At 41.7% G+C, this 20997-nt stretch overlaps 4 protein-coding genes across 11 annotated transcripts; 1 reads left to right on the top strand and 3 right to left on the bottom strand.

Moving 5' to 3' along the window:
• Positions 1 to 340: 340 nt before the first annotated feature.
• LOC103968403 (protein LAZ1 homolog 1) lies at positions 341 to 7490 on the bottom strand. Of its 2 annotated transcripts, XR_670464.3 has the most exons (11): positions 7334 to 7490; positions 5543 to 6128; positions 5313 to 5369; positions 3944 to 4052; positions 2753 to 2937; positions 2573 to 2661; positions 2104 to 2359; positions 1669 to 1914; positions 1194 to 1582; positions 1017 to 1113; positions 341 to 860 (listed from the first exon to the last, which is right to left on the bottom strand). XR_670464.3 is itself a non-coding variant. In XM_009381601.3 (10 exons), exons 2-9 carry the CDS (start codon positions 5753 to 5755, stop codon positions 1241 to 1243), a joined length of 1497 nt encoding a protein of 498 aa, XP_009379876.2. In that variant the 5' UTR covers positions 5756 to 6128; positions 7334 to 7490; the 3' UTR covers positions 872 to 1113; positions 1194 to 1240. The 2 variants fall into 2 exon arrangements, 1 of the variants encoding a protein (XP_009379876.2); XM_009381601.3 differs by lacking the exon at positions 341 to 860 and having other exon boundaries at positions 872 to 1113.
• Positions 7491 to 7890: 400 nt separating this feature from the next.
• LOC135625742 (pectinesterase inhibitor 28-like) lies at positions 7891 to 8436 on the bottom strand. Its single transcript, XM_065130833.1, has one exon. It carries the CDS (start codon positions 8434 to 8436, stop codon positions 7891 to 7893), a length of 546 nt encoding a protein of 181 aa, XP_064986905.1.
• Positions 8437 to 11406: 2970 nt separating this feature from the next.
• Positions 11407 to 13777, top strand: LOC135624934 (uncharacterized). Of its 2 annotated transcripts, XM_065129045.1 has the most exons (5): positions 11408 to 11746; positions 11831 to 12332; positions 12477 to 12678; positions 12753 to 13232; positions 13334 to 13777. In XM_065129045.1, the coding sequence occupies exons 1-5, from the start codon at positions 11506 to 11508 to the stop codon at positions 13775 to 13777; spliced, it is 1869 nt and encodes a 622-aa protein (XP_064985117.1). In that variant the 5' UTR covers positions 11408 to 11505. The 2 variants fall into 2 exon arrangements, with proteins under 2 accessions (XP_064985116.1, XP_064985117.1); XM_065129044.1 differs by having other exon boundaries at positions 11407 to 12332.
• A 58-nt stretch (positions 13778 to 13835) lies between these two features.
• On the bottom strand, positions 13836 to 19410 carry LOC103968402 (O-fucosyltransferase 38). 6 transcript variants are annotated; one of them, XR_010491827.1, is made up of 13 exons: positions 19194 to 19410; positions 18640 to 18718; positions 18299 to 18366; positions 17582 to 17670; positions 17316 to 17493; positions 16572 to 16700; positions 16315 to 16448; positions 16032 to 16245; positions 15757 to 15941; positions 15177 to 15272; positions 14928 to 15067; positions 14370 to 14433; positions 13836 to 14118 (listed from the first exon to the last, which is right to left on the bottom strand). XR_010491827.1 is itself a non-coding variant. In XM_065129046.1 (13 exons), exons 1-11 carry the CDS (start codon positions 19362 to 19364, stop codon positions 14941 to 14943), a joined length of 1470 nt encoding a protein of 489 aa, XP_064985118.1. In that variant the 5' UTR covers positions 19365 to 19410; the 3' UTR covers positions 13836 to 14118; positions 14370 to 14397; positions 14928 to 14940. The 6 variants fall into 6 exon arrangements, 5 of the variants coding, with proteins under 5 accessions (XP_064985118.1, XP_009379873.2, XP_009379872.2 ...); XM_065129046.1 differs by having other exon boundaries at positions 14370 to 14397; XM_009381598.3 differs by lacking the exon at positions 13836 to 14118 and having other exon boundaries at positions 14156 to 14433.
• Positions 19411 to 20997: the final 1587 nt, after the last annotated feature.

The following is a 20997-nucleotide window of genomic DNA, read 5'->3' as shown; positions in this document are numbered from 1 at the left end:
GGTTTAATTTGGTATTAGAAATAGATATTTGTCGATCTTATCCTTGAGAAGTGATTAGTTCACTTTTTGTTCCTATTCAATTACATAGAAACAAATTAACAATTTCTTAATATGTTTCAACTAATATGTAATATTTAAATGTAAATATGTAATTAGTTAATTACAATAAAAACATATTTAAATAAAATTCCAGAAAAAAAAAACGTTAATTGGAAGTGGACACACTAGTAGTGATGATGCCTATCTTAATATGCTCAAATGGAGACGTGCAAGAAAACGAGGCAACGATGAGCCAAGATACCCATAAAAGTTCCTGATCACTTTGAGCAGGCTTGATGTCACGGAAAATAAAGCTTTCATAAGATCATAACAAATCACTCGACTCTTAAAGCTAGTTTCTACACATCAATGTCTAATAGTTCTATACCAATTATAGGAACAAACCTTAGTACAAGAAAAAGCCCAAGGAAATCAAATTCATTATGTAGCTAAAAACCAAATTAATGATCCACGTGAAGGGGCAAATTGGTTTCAGAACCTTCTGTCCTCTGCTCAACCTCGTCCTTCACATTAGTGTGAGAACTGAGAAGGGCTACCACGCAGCATGCCACACAAATTTCATAGGTAGCTTTAGGGGCAAATATAATATCTGCTGCAATCAAGGATTTCAAGAAAAGCCTAGAAATATTATCAATTTCCTGACTAGAAATATTACCGATTTACATATACGAGCAGCCCGATACTATAAGCTACAACAATATTTGTATCAACAAACATCCCAGAAACATTAAAATCGTGACTGCTTCGAAGAATCAGCCCAATCACAATTCTTCAGGCACTCATAAGGCTAGAGAAGAGGCCTATAAGAAAGTAAAACACAAGATGCAACAGATTATACTTGAGAAATCAGATTGTATGTTCATAGACTGGTAAAGTCAATCTTGTATTTGTGTTGCTAGTGTAATTACATCGTTATACTTAAATCAAGTTTAGTACCATTACAAGAGACTTTATACCTGGGACCTTTGGATCAGATCCACATATGCACAGATTACTCAGCTGTGAAGACCTGAAGGATGCTTGAACCAAAATCTTCACGTATCGAGTCCAGCCCTACCAATTATGCACGAGGTAAGAAGATATGCTTATCATTTTATACTAACAATTGACAGTACAAGTGCAACACAACTTACTCATTGTTAATACTAAAGTCTAACTACTACTAATCGTGATGCGTCCATCATGACCATCTTCCACCGCTGAACTCAAATGAGCGACGTTCAGAAGAAGCATCTGATCGACCAGTCTCTGAAGCAGCAAATTTTGTGTTTGCTTGGCATCTCTTTCTAGCCAATTCACTATCACTGACACTTCCCTCGGGAAGATGATCATACACTTCCATGAACTCCTGTGTCCATGAATGCATGGGAACTACATAGCTGTCATCTTTGGCTTTTCTCTTTCGCTTCTCATGGTGCTTCACATTTTCTGATATCTGATGAAGTGTCTCATTTATCCTTGCAAGACCTCGCTCCACTGGTTCCACCACATGAGAAACAGTAAATTTAACATCATCGGCCACCTAGCAGGCAAAACAAAGACCCAAGAATTAATACTTATTTGATACAAAAAATTCAAACTAGACATGAAGCACAATGATACACCCACAATTTCGCCGCTCCCAAAGAATACGTCTCGAACACTCTGTTGGAAACTCAACCGTCTTTCCCCGTCGTCAGGACGAGCAATTCGCATCCTTGTTAACCTCCCACCATCACTAATCTCTTCTGGATCTGGAGGAGCTCCAAGTGAAGCATAATCACTCATAACAGCAACATTGCGAACACATCTTTCCCCACGACGATACGGTTTAGCTGGAAATACATGTGAGTGAACAACCGCAGCAATCCCCATCTGCAAGCAAGGGTCAAACAATCGACAAACTACCAGATTAACCATCTGAAAGCCAGTAAATGCCAGATCTCAACTTGGTTGAACTTGTAACAGTCCTTAATGTTTATATGGTATGCGTAAGGTGAAAACATAGAAAAACAAGCAGAAATCAAACAAGTAAATGTAAAATCAGAAGGTATAGCATGTTACCTCGATGCATATGATATAGTCCTGGATGCGTGTTTTCAACTCTCGTGCCAAATGACCTTTAAAGGCTCCCGTTGAGAAAAGAAATGCAACAGCAACACCTTGCCACCAAGTCAAGAACACAATGGACTTGAACACAAGGAACTTGGCCAGGGGCTTAATAGGTTCCAACTTGTGCTTAGTAACAGAATAGAACTGTATGAGGCAATACAAGGCCCAAGTCTGACTAAAATTCAGAACAACTGCTAGATATGGATATCTGCAACATAGAAACCGTTGAATATGATGCAAAGATGTTAAGATTCAGAAAACTGAAGTCACACAAAGTTGAATATATAAAAAAATTGATTGAATTACATAGTTCACCTGGATGGTCCCTGAACAAATACAAATGCAGTATTTATAATTTACATGAGCTGCAATAGAGTCTAAAACTAAAAGAAGAGATATCAAAAAGCAAGGATGATCTTACCCATATCTCCATCCAAACTTCCCTTCACCGTAAACCCCAAAAAGCTCTAAAATGATTGCTAAGAGAGCACATACTGTCTTAAGTATCATCTGCAAGATGGACATCTTGATGTCAATTTATGGAAGTAGGGTTCAAAAAACAATAATATGCCCAGAAGATCATAAAAAAGTGGAACCATACATATTGCACAATTCCAATCTTTACAGAATGGTAGAAGTCAGAACCAAGATACCAATGCTTCATGAAGCAATTCAGTGGAAATGGATGTCTTATCACTCCATCTGCATGCTCAAGCTCCAAAAGAGGCGTGCTAGAAAATATTTCCATTTGAGTCTCCATAAATCTAATTGTACTTTCCTCACCACCTTAAAACATGAATTAAAAAACAGAGATATTCCAATCAGAAAAGACAAGAATCATATGTCCCTCCATGTACTGCATAATCTAAATTATGCCAAAGAGTGGCACCAAAAAATGGAAGGAAACACTGATACAGATATTTAGCTGAAGAAATAACCAAACTTCTGAAAAACAAGAAGAGAGATGGTAATAATACCAGATGCAACTTAAAGACCACCTTATGCATGTATATTCATATGCAATTTAGAGACCAGTTTTCTGCAAAGAAGGTATTTCTGGCATTTCATATTCTTCAGTGTATGTTCATTCACAGAAAAGAAAAAAAACTTGATGGCTTCTCAAGGGTTATACTCTTCTACCACTGCTTCTCTTATCAATTACAGAAGAAGTTGAGATCAGAAAAACAAATTTCTTAATGCATATTTGTAGGTGTCCGGACTTCATGAGAACAGTCTATTGGTCATTCTCGCTTTATTTAACCATGCAACAAATTTTATATCCATGATCTCTGGGTCCCAATGGATGGGTCAATTATAGTGTTAAACATAGTAGACAATACTAAAAAAAATAGATCCAGATTTTGGTCACTGATTGTCTTAAGTTTGAGAAGAAGATCATATCAGCTTTCACTTCTTTAACTCAGAGAATTACATCACTCAGAGAGCCACATCATCATAGATATAGGAAACAATAAGAAGCAATTGGACTTTTTGTCACCTTTGTCAGGCATTATTACTAATTAGAAGGGATTAAAAAAACTGTTTTCCTTTTCATAGAAATAAAATAAAAAAATGATGGGTCTTTTAGTTTGTACACATATTCTCAATTATTGTTTCTCAAAATATTCTAAGTTAATATTTTGTGAATGTAGGCTTTGCTACCAAATCTAACATGACAGAATCTAGATATTCAAGAAAAAAAGAACCAATACCTCAATTGGAAAAGATATATTAATCATTCAAATATATTAATCAAAATTTAACAAAGCCAGCAATTTTTTTGGGAACATACCTAAACAAGCTATCAAGTATCTCTCAAAACAATACATGGCAAACGCCTCATAACAGTCCCGCATCATTTCACAGATGAATGCAACTTTTGTGTCCAACAAAGACAAGAACTGCAAGATAGAAGTTTCAACATTTAAACAACATGTACTTATCTAAAGTGTATAGTAATGTTATAGATGTTTGTATGGTAGAATAGTGTTCTTCAAGCTCAACAAAGATAAAAAGTCATTCTTCACAGCTTGAGGAAACAAAAAACAGATAATGAACAAAACAAGATAGCAGTAGGTGGGAAGTTCAAGCATAAAACTGATTTCCAAAAATATAAAACAAAAAAAAAACTTAAACTATACAAGAGGAATTACACATACGCTCACTATGCCAAAAAGGGAAAAAATAATAAAGTTTAAAATTTTACCAGATGAAATGCTCCAAATTATGAGACATGCATGTCATTGTTCAAACATGAAACAGATTCTTAAGTCATCCAAGTTCCAACCAGGGCAAGTATTAGATTTATTATATTCAACAAGCAAGAGACTCCCAGTGGAGAGCAGCTTTGAAATTGACAAGAGCATAAAACTTAAAGAGAAAGTACCCAATAAATGCAACAACAAATGGAAGCAGGCAGACAACATTGTTCTTGTTCTGCAGTCTGAGCATTCGATCTTCGACCCAATCTTAGAAAACTCAAATTCATAAGAGATGTTAATCATCTCATAATTTTCCATTAAAACTACATAACTAAAGCCCTCATTATTAAAATGTCATCCCGAAAACAATATCCTTAAAGATGGTATTTAACTGAAACTATTATTATTAATTTATTATTTTAAAAAAAATTAGCAGCACTATTGGGATATCTAAGGAATTCATGTATTCCACGCTAAACATCAATTCTTTCACCACCATGCCCTCAATATTGATTATAGTTTTAAGCGACCAATTGGAAAACTTTAACAGTTTAAACAATCTGCAAGTAGTTCAACTTCATCTCATGCTTTAGGAAATAGTTAAAAGCTTTTCCAATCGCCCATGCACATTATTTCTCTTGTCAGAGAACAGACATCCATCAGTGCTGCCCAATTCTGCTAGTTAAGTTCTCCTACACAACAAACATTTTTGTAAATCACAGGCAATGGGAACTTCATTGCATCTTCAAGTGCTTTATATAGGTTTGTTTAATTCTAGAACAACAAAAGAACTTTGAAATAATGGAGCTACATTGCATGATAATGAACATGCCATTCAACCGGCGAAAAAGAAATGCTGGCAGTTGAAACTCATAACCGCAGGCAATACATCAGCATCTGCTTATACTTCTGTAGAGGAAGAAGTATAAAACAACAAAATCTGAACAAAAATATACATACCGACTCAACTGCATATACAGGAACCATCAGAATGAGACCGATCAAGAATTTTTGCTCCTGCAATGGATACGAAAACAAGTCAACCAAAACAATTTGAGTTATACCAGCAAGAAAATTTTAGAATCTTGAAAGAGAAGAAGTTATCTCGCATATTGACTAACGGATCAATTTGCTGATACCAATATCAATGAAAAGATTTAATAGATCAAGACAAGATAAGATGGATATACCTCAGGCTGATTATAGACAGCAAGGTGTTCAATGATAAGGAACAAGGATAGCACCAGCGCGACGAGTACAAATGCTCCTGCACTTAAGATTGGCCAACCAGGTAATAAATTCGCCTCCCCACCCAAGCTCATATTCAACATTTTCCATGATCTTGATGATTCAGCCAGAGGGAGAAGAAGAAACAACACAGAGAAAACTATATTTCCCGTCATATTGAAAGAACCATTAACTTGGATCCATAAACTGCATTATCTGTGAGAAAATTTTAATTATTGCTTTGATATTGTTGATTATTTAGACTTTACAGCAACCCAAGACTGAGTGATGGATCCCTTCTGCCCTGCCTTCTGCAGTTGAACTCCAAAAGGAATGCCACTACCCAGATCAAAATAAGTCCACTTGACAATGTTATTTTGTAGGACTATCACCAAATTTTCTTGGACAGATGCAAACACTCCAAGAATTGAAAACTGTCTTTTATACTAGCATCCAACTAGGTCATCCAACCAGCAAACAACTGCAGTTCATTACCCAGCAAAAGCTGAATAACAACCACAATTTTACATATGAGCATCAGAAATATTTCTGCAATGAAGCCAGAAAAGCAGATTAATAAATTTAAGCTTTTATTATCAAATTTCATTGCATATCAAAGAAATATAACAGAGCAACAGGCTTTCTATAAAATAATATAAGCCATAAAAGAATATGTAAGGATCTGAGGAGTGGGACATGGAGCAGTGAACTAAGTTACATCAACAGCTGAATCAAAATCTGATAACCCCAACTCAACTAACTTTATCTTATTAAAAAAGAAAACAAAGAAATTTACTGAAAGTCAGAAATCCTACGCTAGAGAAGTAGGTACCAGGGAGGCAGTGGGAAGAACAGTGTATGAAAGTCTACTACTATTAGTATTACTGCTAAGAGACAATGCAGTGAAACCAGTGAAGGAAAATAAAAAGTTGTTAATAAGGAGATGATCATCTGCATCCGTTCAGCCAAACACACACGATGACTGATGCATATTGATGCAGCTAAAAGCAGATGGTACTCCCCTGGAGTATGAAAGTATCAAACTCCCTCAATCATGACAGAACATTAAAGTTTAGCTCAGACAGCCTACCTGGCGCCACCTAAGTGCCGAGTCCTGTATGCAAACGCAGGGTGTCCCGATGAACCCACAAAAAAAGGGACTATGAAATTACATGTGCATTACTGATTACCCCGACCCACAAAAGAGACTGATTCATGAATTAAACGCTCAACATCCATAAGCTATAAGTGTCCAATAAAGAGGCAATTGACGATGCAATATAGTCAATTAGATTAGCTTTTAGTCCAAGGATATATCCAGTCCATTCTAGGGTTATGATTTTATTTTCTCTTTCACACTTATTCTACACGAAATACTATGGAACCACGAAATCCCCGCTTCCCTCTTTTTGTTTCTCTTGCAAACCAATTTACTGTAACCACAAATTATTTTGGAAAAAAAATGAAATCAAGCATATGCAACATCAAACGAACCATGCATGCGAAAATGCAAGTTGCTTCTAATTCAGGTTCAACGAACCCTAATTTGCTAACGGCATTCCTATTCCTTGCTCCTCCGGCAACGATATCAAACATCATCTAGGGTTTCCCCCATGTCGAGTCCAAATTAACCTAAATCTCGAACAAAACGCGATCACGCGCCCAGATTTGATAGTGAGATACATAACAATGCCGGGGATTCAGAGCGACGAAACCGATGGAATAGCAAAGAGAGAGGGGAAAGCGGGCCTCACCTATGCGAGGTCGGTCACCAGCGATAGGTCGGTCTTGTCCTCAAGCTTCTTACTCCTCCTCCATCTGCAAATCGGATCGAACTCGAGAGGAGGGTTTCTTGTAACGGCACTTAGATTTTTTCTCCATAGTTTTTCCCCTTGTCTTGACATTTAATAACGGCCGACACCCGTAAAGGATGCCGAGAGTTCCCTCGCTACACGACACGATCCGAAACCGGTTAATCGATTCGGTTCATACCCAGTCACAGGAAAAAGATAAACAAAGGAGAAAAATCAAATGGCTCCACTGGTGGGCCCCTTCCCTCTCTATTAGTAGAACGGGTAGAGTCTAGGGTCCACAATGTGTTCTGTTTCAGGCACGTGTACAGGCTTAATCCAGCCCATTAAGCTCTTTAACGGCCCACAGAGAGAGAGAGAGAGATATATATATATATATATATATATATATATATATATATATATATATATGCTGCTGAATGAATGGAGTGGAATCATATTGATTTTTTTTGATATTTTATTTGATTTGTGATATATGAGATTTCTCTCCACGATAGGTTCTACGGAGCATCAACGAGCTGCGAGATGATGTCCAGGGCAGTGCCACACAAGCGCTGCAAGTAGTCCGCCCTCTTCGCCATCGCCGCCGGGTACGCCACGGCGGGGCTCCTCCTCGAGAACAGCCTGCCGCATGCGCTGGCGTACTCCTGAGCCGCGCTGACGTGCATGCACGAGTAGTCGTAGTTCTCCTGCGCCAGCGAGCCGAGCGCCCACCGCAGCGCCTCGCCGGCGTTCTTGAACTTCTCGGCGCAGGTCCCGAACGCCGCCGCCGCCGCCGCCGTAGTGACGTTCTTGGTCATCATGCCGGAGGCGTACGTCGACGTGCTCCTCGCCTTGGCGAAGGCGATCCCGACGGCGATGGCGGATAAGGACTTGACGTCGTTGGCTCTCAGGCTGCGGGGATCGCACTGGAGCGCGGCCACGCAGAAGGCGTAGTTGGACGTCAGGCTGCATGTGCTCTGGACTAGGGCGGGTGGTGGTGGAAGAGGTGGAGAGGCCAGTGAGTGTGCGAGAACAGGAAAGAAGAAGAAGAGAAATGAAGCCATGAAGGGAGCTATGCTGAAGCAGGATCTCAAAGGCAGGACTTTTATAGTACGTTGGACCATATAATAATTGTGCTGAACACAGGAAGACGAACACCCGAGGACATGGAGAGCTCCATGTTTTCAAGTGCTGCACAGGCTTTTGGGTAAGGTGAGTGACCGATAAAGATAGTAGATCTTTATGAAGGAGACAAGAATGGCTTGACCAAGCTCATGGAAAGCATGCACGTATAGTCACAAGGCAACACAACACGGCTAATATATGTAAAGGCTACCGGACCGGGGTGCACATGGAAACCAGGGTTTGTGTTCCCCGGACAAGGAGGCATTTGAAGGAGAAGATAAAGGAGAGATATGCATGTGTCTCAGATATCAGATGTGTTGGGACGAGCAAGTTGATGATACTATTTTGTGCTGGAGTTGACACAGGCAGGAGTTCAAGTTTGATGTTGGAGAGATCGAGTTGGATATCCCATTTGACTCTAGTCTTCAAGTAACGCCTCAGCGACACCCAAATTACCCTCTTAGCTATCTCCAAAGTTACGTACATGACCTAGAATCAAGTTGGGTTGATAAGTATGAACTTTCAACCAAATGTATAATCTCGATACGTATTACTGGCTGTTTTAATAGTTTAGAACATTGGCTCGAATCGATATTTTTGTATGAATTTGCAACAATTACAGATTTTATTTATTGTGTTTTCTGGATTACAAATGCTCGATATTATTAATTTTGTGTCTTTTCCTTTCAATAAAAAGAATCGGAATTGGCTTACTGCTTCAACCTCAGAAACTACAGTTACTTTCCATGAGAACGTGGAAAAACATGATACGATCCAAGAACGTTAGGGTTTGACTTTGAGAGCTTGTTCATTGAGGGTTTGACTTTGTTCATGCCATGCTAAGTTGCTTGAAGCTCGAAAGTCAAGTGTAGGGAAAAACCTACATTATGTTCAGATGTTTGATCTGCGATTTCTTCCCATCCTCGCATCCTAAGTCTTTAACTCTTCAAGGCCTTACTTCACACAAATGTGTCTCGGAAAAGGTCACACATGCGACTCACGTTGCGGAGAAGCCATGCAATGAGCATAAACCGTCAAAATAAAGTGTGAGCACCGCACAAATATTGTTTCCATTATTATTTCCTTCTTTTTTTTATAATTTAGGTTGTGTGGGAAGAACACACAAATAAATAAATCATGAGGAAATAATATTGTTTGAGAACAAAGTGATCCTCCTAACTCACTAGTCTTACAAGCTCAGATTCATGACTTTAATCACACAAGAACGAGAAACATTGTTGTGCTATACATGTGCTTCGACTCACCCTTTTTTTAGATCTAATCAATAGCAAAATATGATAGCTTGAGGGACAGCATGCATGGCAATTATGTTCATGATGGGTTCATTCGAAATGGCAAGAAAAAGGTGAACATGGCATAGATCATGCATGCACAGGTATCATCATTTTTTCTCGGAAGATGTCACAAAATTATCTTCGACTGTAACATGTAATTAGCCTTATTCAAACTTGAAGAAGAAGAAGAAGAAGATGTTGATCTGTTTTGAGCTCTAACCCCTACTAATTAGGTTTGATATATCATCATTAGATTAATATTTATTCTAATTGTAATAAGGTTTAATGAGGATAGTAATTATGATAAGACTCGATTGACGTCAACCAATGCCTTGTGCCTCGATCGGTGCGACGGCACTCGGTCAATCGAACCAGAACACCGGGCGAGGCACATTAACGCCTACGCAAGTGCGGTTCTACACGCCATGCCAACCTCCATGTCAGACGCTATCAGCCTGCCTCCTGCAGACGGGCACATCAAACAACAGTAAGCTTCCCTATAAATACCCTCTCGCTCATCAGAGGAGGGGGAGGCGAGACGCACACAAACACTTCTTCCTTTGAACCCCCCTCCACATTTTCTGCTAACTTGATCGTCGAAGGGGTTGGGCCGAGCGCCCCGGCTCGACTTTTGTGCAGAAGCCGAGGGTTCCCGTCGGACGTGCAGACGAGAAGCTCCCGCCCGGAGGACGCGGCAACCTCGTCCCGATCGGACCATCGCACCGGACCGACCCTGTGGGCTCGAGAGACGCTCCAGGGAGATCCCTATCGTTCGGACCCTAATCGAGCCGTGTCGGCCCTGAGACCACGGCTCACAAAATTGTTTCCCACAACAAGGTTAATAACGTATATGTCTGAACTGAATGGGAAATGCAATAAAAGCGTGTAAATGCATTCAAAATGGGAAGCCAAGAAAGTCCACAGCAGAAGCATCACACCATCAAGCCGACCCCTTGTCGTCCCACTATTCCCATTCCTTCTCGTGATCTTTGAGTGTAAGAGAACACGAATCTTCAATGGTTGTGGCTGTAGCCACCAGCACGCAGTATGAGCATTAATGGGCGGGGAACGAGGTAAATGCGATGCTTGCATTTCTAGATGACCGACGAGCTATCTCTTTGAAGGAATTCCAACTTGCATTCAAGTTCTCAGTCCAATGTATTCATTGCAGAAGCAGCCGTCCGCTGACCTAAGACGACTTTGACTCGTGCGTTGCAGCCTTACAGTAACACCATCATAAGCTCAACCCGCGGTCAACAACCTGCACGAGTAATATGCCTACCGAAGGAAGAAGAAGTCGCCGATGGATGTCGGCGGACATCCCGGTCTCCATTCTTACGAGGAATAAGAACGAGAAGAAACGTTGAGATTCATCATATTTTGCTCTCTCCCATACTTCTCGTACTAGAATTATTTGTGCTCCTAAAATACTTGTCAGTGTTAATATAATGCAAATAGGAATAAGGGAGGGAGAAGGAAGACGTCACCATCGATGAACGAACGCTTCCTCCGGCCATCTGGGTTGACCATTCAACCCTTATCTCTCGCCTACTGTTCACGGACACTATTCTATGCGAGAAACTTAATTTCCAAGCAGCTGCTGAGACCTCTGACTGTGTTCGTGCATGCATTGCTTCGTCTATATATTGACAGCCTCGTGTGGTAGTGTTCATCGCTCTCATCCACACACGCTTCCTCTCCCTCGAAGCGATCATGGGTGTGATCGAGCAAGCTCACGGCCGAGAGGTCTTCAGTTTGCTTCGAGTGAAGTCGCAGAGAAGTAACCCGTCCGAGGAGAGGATCGCGTGGTTGCACGATCAGCTCATCGGCAAAGATTTGGAGTTCGACACCCCCTTCGGCAAACGCAGCCTTACTTACGCTGATCACACCGCATCGGGGAGGAGCTTGCATTACATCGAGAACTATATCCTGCAACAAGTCCTCCCTGTTTATGGTACTTCTCTTGTTGATTTGATTTGGTTTGGTTTGGTTTGGTTAGCTGAAGTGAGCTTTGCATGCTGTCGATCGGCGGCTGTAGGAAACACGCACACGGATGATAGCTTTGTGGGGAGCAAAACCACGAGAATGGCGCACAAGGCGGCGGAGTACATCAAGCGGTGCATGGGTGGAGGGCACGATGATGCGATCATATTTTGTGGCGCGGGATCCTCCGCCGCCATCAAGCGCCTGCAAGAGGTGATCGGCATCGCGGTGCCTTCCATCATGAGGGACAGGGTGGTGGAGGAGCTGAGGGAGGAGGAGAGGTGGGTGGTGTTCGTCGGGCCGTACGAGCACCACTCCAACCTACTGTCGTGGCGCCAGACCACGGCCGAGGTGGTGGAGATCGGCATGGACGACGAGGGGTTGCTCGACATGGACGCCCTGAGGCTTCAGCTGATGTCTCCCAAGTACGCGAACCGCCCGATGCTGGGGTCGTTCTCGGCCTGCAGCAACGTCACCGGAATTTTCACCGACACGCGGTCCGTGGCTCGTGTTCTTCACGAGCACGGGGCGTTCGCGTGCTTTGACTTCGCAGCGAGGTCAGCCAACGTCGCGTTTGCTTTGCTTGCATGAGCTTTGTTCTCTTTGTCTGCCATGTTTTGGTGAAGCTGCCGTCTTCCGGTCTTTCTTTTGTTGCTTTGAACTACTTCCTCAACCTGGAATAGCTTTGTATCGCTCTGCAGTGGCCCGTACGTGGAAATCGACATGCGATCGGGAGACGTGGAAGGGTACGACGCGGTGTTTCTGAGCCCGCACAAGTTCGTCGGAGGCCCTGGGACTCCTGGAATTCTCCTGATGAACAAGGCTCTGTACCAGCTGAGGTCTTCCCCGCCCTCCACTTGCGGCGGTGGCACCGTCGCCTACGTCAATGGCTTCGACGAGAAGGTGAGCTCTGTAAAACTAATCATCCACGTCTTTCTGGCGTCCGAAGTGACGACTGATGACAATTCCATCTGCAGGATACGCTGTACTACCACGAGATCGAAGAGCGTGAAGACAGCGGAACTCCTCCGATCATCCAAAAGATCCGAGCTTCATTGGCCTTCTGGGTGAAAGAACACGTCGGGCACGATCTCATCGCCCTCCGCGAGCAAGTCTACACCGAGACAGCACTCCGACGGCTTCTCTCGAACCCAAATATCATCGTCCTCGGAAACACGACAGTCAAACGGCTGCCCATATTCTCCTTCCTCGTCGTCCCTCCGGGAGGTGGCTCAGGTGGCACCATGCGTGATGGAACAGGAAGAGATCAGAACAGGTGGGTAGAGGGGTTGAAGATGAAAGGGAAACCCCTACACGGGCGCTTCGTCACGAAGCTACTCAACGACCTCTTCGGCGTCCAGGCTCGTGGTGGGTGCGCCTGTGCCGGTCCCTACGGCCACCATCTCCTGGGAGTAAACATGGAGCTTTCTCTTCGCATCCGGTCGGCTATTCATGAGGTAACACTGCTGCAGATAACATTGAATTCTTCGAGTGATGTAGGAACAATTGTTCATGTTCAGATTGGATCTTATTGCTGTTTGCGGTGGGTGGGCGACAGGGATACAGCGGACTGAAACCCGGATGGACCAGGATCAGCTTCTCCTACTACACGTCGAAGGAGGAGTTCGCCTTCATCTTAGCCGCAGTCGAGTTCGTGGCGATGCACGGGCACCGATTCCTCCCGCTTTACCACTTCGACTGGGCGACTGGCGACTGGAGCTTCCGCAAGCGTACGTTCAAGTACCACATAATGAAGGCGGAACTGGAAGTGGCCGCTCAAGATCTCTTCGGAGACGCCGGCGTCGAGGCGAAGAGGACAAGGACATGGAGTTCGAGGGCGGTGGAAGACGATGAATCCAAGACGAGCGGGGGAGGTCAGAGATACGAGAGCTACTTCGAGCGGGCGAGGCAAATCGCGGCTTCCCTCGCCGACCACGCAAGCTCTGGCGGCGCGGCCCCGCCTGCGGGAATCGACCGCAGCCTGATACTCTTCAGGATCTAATACTCGTAGTTATCATGTTGTTGGTGAATGGCCATCAAGACAACCCGAAGTAGTCGAATAAGAGCAAGAGACCATGTTTGTTCATTTAGTAGATGAACAGAGAGGGGTCCTCGTTGTTGTTGTATTTGATGCTTTGATGTTGGCTGGCATGTGATGCTCGTGGTTAAATAAATAAACACAAGTCTTTCTTGGACTTTAGCAGACGTGAATGACAACTGTAAAAAATCCATGAGAGGTCAAAGTGGTAGAACATGTTGTAAGATACTCGCAGAAGCTTCAACTCGCAGAGGGTTTAACATGCTCCAAGTAACTGGGATTCCTCAAATCTAACATTGTGATATCTGAAATAAAAAATTACAGAGGTGCCAAAAATGCCCATAAGCACAAAGTAATATGATTGATCATGACAAGCCAGCTAACAGAGAAGCATGGAGTTCTTGGGAAAAAAATCCTCCATGATAACAACAACAAAATTGATGATATATGCACTACCTCTAACAAAGAAAATCACATGATATTGATTTCCCCAGCGTGGAATACAAAAGGAAGGGTGCACAGATATGGACACAAACACAGGAAAGAAGAAGCTGACCTTGCCAACGACCATCTTCGGGTTTGACCTGACAGCATAGAGTGGATCCAACATTAGGGCAGCACTGTCAAACAAAACCAAGCAAGTTCAATAACCTGCAACCGAAAGGTAGATTTGGTGGCTGCTCATAAGAGGATAAGGTTGTCGAAAATGGATGAGGCATTTGGTGGCTGCTCATAAGAGGATAAGGTTGTCGAAAATGGATGAGGCAAGGGGTGACGTTTCATAGCCCAAGGGGTGGCAGCAATTGTGTCAAGGCTGGTCCAGTTTCTATGGTGTCAAGGCTGGGAATAGAGGGTGCTGCGAAATTGTGACTTGCTACTGGTTTTAACTTTCAGCAGTTCTACGGTTCTGTTCTTTCTCATTCATAGACTAAAATTTGTTACAAGTAAATTGATTCGCTGAGCTCCGTAAAGTATCAAATAACTTCACCTAGTAACTAGTAACTTTATTGGTTCATAAAAAAACTGAAAATTTTGTAGTTCTCACTTCACTAGAAATCGTAGAGAGAGAATTTCTTTCTTCATACAAAGTAATTTTGCGCATAGAATTACATACCAGAATAGAAGTGTCAATGCTTGTCAGCCAGGCAGATGCATTCAGGGAATGGGTTCTCATAGAATGATTCTTCAGTCCTCAACCGATCACGGCCTTTGCTTCCTGGCAGTGATCCATACCTCTTTCTTGGAGCCCCTTGTCTGCAAAATAACAAACACATCATCTTGTTTTGAGAAATTTGAACAAGGATCTTTAACAACACATATGGAAACCAAGCAATAGGTACCATTTAGAGAAAAGAAAAAGTACCTGTACTCGTGCATCTCAGATACAAGGGATGACAATTTCGCACCTTCTTTCAGCTCTCCTCTATCTATCATATCAAAGAGTTCTACCAATCCTTTCCTGCAAATAGATGGAAGATGAAAATGTGCATAAAGAAAGCACAATAAAAAATTTAAATAGACCACTTAACTCCTAAAACAGAGCACTACATGCTCTGTTCAAGCTTTGTTTTACATTAACCCCACCATCTAGATGGTTCTTCTAATGTCCTAATGACTTTTATTAACTAGTTTCCTTTTTAAACTAAAAAAGCAAACTAGTTAATAAAAACATCATGATTTGTGGCACTCTATAAACCTAAATCAAAAGCCACAGTAAAATGGACAGGAGAAAAAAAAGAAGTTATATTAATTTGATTTCAGGAACACTACTATTGAAAAATAAGTAGCTAAAGATATGCCAAACGTCCATGATGTACAGGGAAAAGAATGCTTAGTGGCGACCAATGAAACCGTTCAAAAGATCTTCTGCATCATCTAAAAATAAGCTAAAAGAAAACAAGGCCAAAGACAGAAAATAACATGCAATACTAACATTCATATACCTGTCAGGGTTTATTGTCTTCCTGTGCCCTAAAAATCTACGATGCCCCTCAACAGCTCTAGCCATGTTTCCAGTATATGATGGGACAAATACATCACTTTCCACTGAAATAATATAGTCAATAGCTGCAGTCTGAGATGAATGACTAGAAAAGTCTTTTAATTCTTCCTTAGTTGCCAATGTCTCCTGCAAGAGATAACATTACCATTAGTGTCTCGGATTTGATATGCCCAGTTTTATAAGACATAATACACAAGCTAAAAGTCAATGAAGAACCTTGAAAACTAAGTTGGGGAAGCGAGACCTCAGATCTGATAGGTAAGTTTCACCACCATAGATTTCACCAGCTGCAACGTAAATCCAGGTGGACGAAGGGTATCCCAAAGCTTGCAGAAAGATACCTACTTCCTTGGGGGTTAGAGGACAGAAACCACCTAGTCTTTGTTCTGTTGAATTTATGTCCTTCAATTTCCAGTGGTTTGTAATCTCCCTGGAAACCACAAAGTCATGTCACAAACACATAGGCAACAAAAAAGTCATTGCGGAAAATAGTTATCACCTCATAATTCTGAGCTCTTCTGCTTCCATGTCATTAAGGCCATAGGTACATCCGGTAAATGATAGCATGTCCTTCTCAAAACGCAGATGAAGAGCAATATATTGGCCATGTGACTTCAGCCGCTCCACTAGCTTCTGTTGTATCAGCGTCATGTAGGCTCAGACCCTAATTTACATGATACGCATGGATATCTCTTAAATGCATAACGACAGTAAACACTTTTTCATTTAATGGTGTTGGGTATGGCTGTTTCAGACCTTCCCAAGCCTCTCAATTGGATTTGAGAAACGGAGTGCATCGTACATAGCACGGCATCGTAACCTTTGAATATCGATCGGAAGATCATTGTTTGCTAACCTTGAATCAGATTTGGGAACATGAATCACCTGAAAGGAACAAATAAATATAAACTTGTACCAGTGCATTACCAAAAGTCCAACTTGGCATGAACATGAGTTGATGGAAGGCATGACATCATTATCAAAATCAAAACAGAACAAGCTTCATCAGATAAGAAACATCATACGGATTATGAAAAAACTCAAAAAAGAAGCCCATCATGCAGTGGTACACATTTGATCCTCGACATCGTCACAAGACCATGAGCAACAAATTCTTCAAAATACCAACAGGATGTTTTCACTCATAGCCTCAAACTTAATAGCTTCAAGAAGTTAGCTCTTGGACAACACTCATCTCTCAAATCATCGTGTAAGATCAGTCTTCACCTAATCATTACTGGCTCAGTGAACTAGGGCTTTCTTCAAGAAATTTCAAACATCTAACCAAGGCTTAAAATTTTGATCGATATCAGTTTCATCTTGTTAGAACAGTATAGTACCAATATATTGGATCAATATCAGTTTCATACTGACAATGACAATCTTCAACATAAATAAAGCTGTTGACCACTTGTTTAGAATGTTATTTGTTGCGCTATCTATCCATCCTATTCAGAAAATACACTTCAGCATATCAAATACCCATCAACAAGAAGCTACCTGATAATCCTTCCATAGTTGTGACATCTCCTCATAGTAACTTGCACCGGACCAAGAAGTAAAATGCTTACGAGCCCTAGGAGCTGATTCCAGTTCCTTGGGTAGCTCGCGAACAATGTGCACATCTCCTTCTAGAGAATTGATAAATTGGGACTCATCAAAAATATCTGAAAAGGTGCTGCAAGAAATTGAGAATGCAGATGAATTCATAATCGATCAATGTGTGGAATTCTCTAAAAATCAGCTGCAAAATTTGTAAAGCAAACCTAGTGTCTTGCCAAAAAGATCGCTTATCCAATTGTGGAATTACTAATGTTGCATTCATCAAACGAGCAACAGCTACCATATCACAAATCTGTACAGAAGAAAGCCATCTGGTCAGCATTCAGTGAAATTTATCGATATGAGATTATCAACATGTTTCTAAGGTCAATTAGGTCATTAACCAACAAGATGCAACAGATTGGTATGAAGTCTGATCTATGCTCGGACTATCTAATGCAAATGCCTCGACCTTTGACAACCAATCTTTTAAGTGTTTATTAGTAATTAGCAATCTTCCTAGTCCAAGGCCTTTCCACTTTTAGGATAAATAAGTTATGCTGACCATGTTTATTAGCTTTTACTAAATTTTTTTTTACAAGGAAAACGAGATGTTTATACAGCATGCAAAAGAACTCCAAATGCACCTGCACTACTGTAACCAAAACTTGAATCGCACATGGAAAAATATTCACCGAGCTCCTCCTATTCATAACCATATAAACATAGACATTTCAAGGTCTTTTTACTGCCAATTTCTGCCCTGCAGCAAGAAAAGCTGGAGTACATAAAAAGAAAATTATACAATTTTGCCATCCAACTTTAAGCCTTCTGGGTAGCATACGAGACCTCTAGAATGGCTGACGCATGCTTCTAAACAATATTAAAGTTGAAAAGACAAGATCACAAATAAGAATAACGGGACAGTTTCGTGGACCTACACCAGTGCGCATTTGGTTGAGGCCCCCATTGCTTCTAACGGTCAAGTAGCGGTTCCACTTTTGGGGAGCTGGACACACAAGGGGCATGTTGAACAAACACAAACTATAATTAGCATGCCTCGACCAGTTATCGCCGATTAAAAATAAATAAAGTTTACCACATTTTTAGACATCAGAAGCTGACATCACACTAAAAAGAAGAAATTTAGTGACTGTTTTATCGTAAAAAAGTCAATACCTACATGGTATCAAATATGGCTTAGCTGAAGGCAAAACCTAGTATCATATTGTGAATTTACATCAGAGATAACAAAGTATAAAGTAGAAGAGAACATAACAACCTGCATATTTCTGGGTCCGCTTGACACATGGACGATAACCATAACCAGACGCAGAACCCCACAGTCGCTCTTTCAAATCCTGCTCAGGGAAGAGAACCACAAGTCAGTAACCAGAGTATTCAGAAGTAAGTAAAAACCGCATACTTTAACAAAGCAATAATAGCACCACATTCCTCCTCGTGGAAGCTTGTAAATCATAAGAGACAAACACAAGACAATCGCATGTCAACAAAAAGTATTAACATTAATGTGTCCAACTTCGGCCTTAATCCCATTAGGGCATAAACCATAGGCACAGAGAGATGAATTTAGCTGGGATTATACCTCTATCGCCACATATTGGTTGGAATAAAAAGGAAGACAATGAACCAACAAACTAAAACCGTAAGATGAAAGCTAAATAGACTAGAATGATCGCCACAAATATGCTTTTAATGGGCATTTGTACGATCAATTTAAAACATCGAAGCACTCCTGCGAGAACAGTGAATAAACAGGACTCTGCCCCTCAGATCCCCACACACAAAACACAATCAAACGAAAGAAGCGCGCACCTCAAAGGACTCGTCCGAGGGATTCCGATCGACTACAGTGATCTGCCTCTGAGAAAAGAGGAAGATGAAGGCGGAGAAGGCGAGGAGAACCAACACGTAACAGGAAATCGAGGGAGGAGGCACGAGTCGAGATCGAAGGAGACGATGCGAAGACGGTCTAGGGTTTGCCATTCCCACGGCCTCACTCGGATCTCCAGATCCACCCTCCCGGTTTTCGGAAGACAAGAGGCCTTCTTTAAATATAATAATAATAATATTATTATTATTATTATTATGGTGATTTTATTGCCTTCGGGTTCTGGTACTCCGCCGGTCGCCATACCCATCATGCTATTGGAGCTTTTCCTTCTTTGGTCCATAAGCTTTAATTTATTATTTTAAGAAAAAGCAAATCAATTTTCATTTATTTAAATAACAGAGACATCAGCTGTCCCCAAAAGTATAAAATATAAATATATTCTTTGATAAGATAATTAAAATAGTACTCATTAATCAGTTCATAATCAATCGATCCAATTCTTTAGTTACAAATGTTCATCTATCATTTTAGACCAGCTAAAGAATATTATAACTTACATATAAACCTTCGCCTTTGATAATTCATTAATGGTAATTATATATAAAAATAATATAATCCATCATTAAATATAATTCCATCGAGCCCTCATTAATGAACATGATATAGTGAGCGTTTGATTCTTCATCATTTTGATAATATATACCTTATAAAAGATGCAAAGATGGTGGTGATGAAGAACAAACGGGTTGTGAGGAAGATGATAAATACATAGCAAATAATAATAAGAAGAATACAAAGATGGCGATGATGAGATCAATTAATCATTTTATGATGTGGAGATATACAAATGATCCATTAATTTCCTCTATGATGTGACTTCTTAACGGGTAATAACCCGGTGGTTGGAGAGATGAGATATACGGTGTGGCTCGAGGGTAACGGGTCCGTTTCGTCAGAACTGAACGTGGGGCATGGGTCCGGCTAAGTTTGACGGAATGTTGACGCCGTCAACAACGAAGGCTTCGGTTTCTTTCGTCCACACAATAATTTCCTCGATGGATGTGGCCGATGCACCATGCCATCATCCCCTTCATGCATCATGATGGTTGCTACCGATGATGATGAAACCCAGGGTGCTTTTGTCATTTGACATGATTAGATGCAGCTGTACTGCGTGACGAATGGCGCAGGGACACGCGTGGGCAAACAAAGGGTCGGAATATTCTCGAAGTGCCCGCCCCCCCGTCGGTTACCTCTTGACTCACCTCGAGGAAGCAGGGGAACCCGCACATGGGCCCCGCGTGCTCTGTCCAATCATCGAATGAGTAAGGAGCGGCCATGCCTGTCCGGATCGAGTCGCGTCGGGCCGACTCCGACTTGGCCGGTTTGAGCATTTGTCTCGGCTCGAGTCCGGTTTGGATGCGACGTATTATTCCGCTTATTTAATTCGGCTAATTAAATGTCATCAAGGACATGCGACCATGGTCTCATTGGTCAACCATTTTGACCAATTTGTTTGGGCAAGCAGCGGTCATCAAATTAAATTCAGCAACATGCAATTAGAAACATCCGCATGTGTATGGTGATTTCCCTCTGCTCAATGTGTGTGTGTATCGAAGCGAACGATCCTACGGCTTCAGCGACTCAGACACGCGTCTCGTGATTCACGCCCGTCCTCGTGATTCGGGAAAGCACGAGGGGCCATTCTGTAATTACGGGAGATAAAGCGGTACGGCCCCCACCCGCTTTTCTGTCCTTCGCCGCGCGTATCACCCGTGCACGCGC

Source organism: Musa acuminata, chromosome BXJ2-10, assembly GCF_036884655.1.
Source record: "Musa acuminata AAA Group cultivar baxijiao chromosome BXJ2-10, Cavendish_Baxijiao_AAA, whole genome shotgun sequence".
In the NCBI taxonomy this organism is placed as follows: Eukaryota; Viridiplantae; Streptophyta; class Magnoliopsida; order Zingiberales; family Musaceae; genus Musa; species Musa acuminata.
Note: the sequence above shows the minus strand (reverse complement) of the source record. Positions and strands in the feature narration are given on the sequence as shown.

Coding starts and splice junctions, on each gene's coding strand:
- LOC103968403 (XM_009381601.3), bottom strand. CDS start 5,755: ATGACGGGAAATATAGTTTTCTCTGTGTTGTTTCTTCTTCTCCCTCTG. Junction 2,662..2,752: donor AGATTGGAATTGTGCAATAT/GTATGGTTCCAC, acceptor TCCATCTTGCAG/ATGATACTTAAGACAGTATG. Junction 2,360..2,572: donor AAGTTTGGATGGAGATATGG/GTAAGATCATCC, acceptor TCTATGTTGCAG/ATATCCATATCTAGCAGTTG.
- LOC135624934 (XM_065129044.1), top strand. CDS start 11,506: ATGGGTGTGATCGAGCAAGCTCACGGCCGAGAGGTCTTCAGTTTGCTT. Junction 12,333..12,476: donor TGCTTTGACTTCGCAGCGAG/GTCAGCCAACGT, acceptor ATCGCTCTGCAG/TGGCCCGTACGTGGAAATCG. Junction 13,233..13,333: donor TCCGGTCGGCTATTCATGAG/GTAACACTGCTG, acceptor GGTGGGCGACAG/GGATACAGCGGACTGAAACC.
- LOC135625742 (XM_065130833.1), bottom strand. CDS start 8,436: ATGGCTTCATTTCTCTTCTTCTTCTTTCCTGTTCTCGCACACTCACTG.
- LOC103968402 (XM_065129046.1), bottom strand. CDS start 19,364: ATGGCAAACCCTAGACCGTCTTCGCATCGTCTCCTTCGATCTCGACTC. Junction 17,494..17,581: donor TCTTTTTGGCAAGACACTAG/GTTTGCTTTACA, acceptor AATTTCTTGCAG/CACCTTTTCAGATATTTTTG. Junction 15,273..15,756: donor AAGACAATAAACCCTGACAG/GTATATGAATGT, acceptor ATCTATTTGCAG/GAAAGGATTGGTAGAACTCT.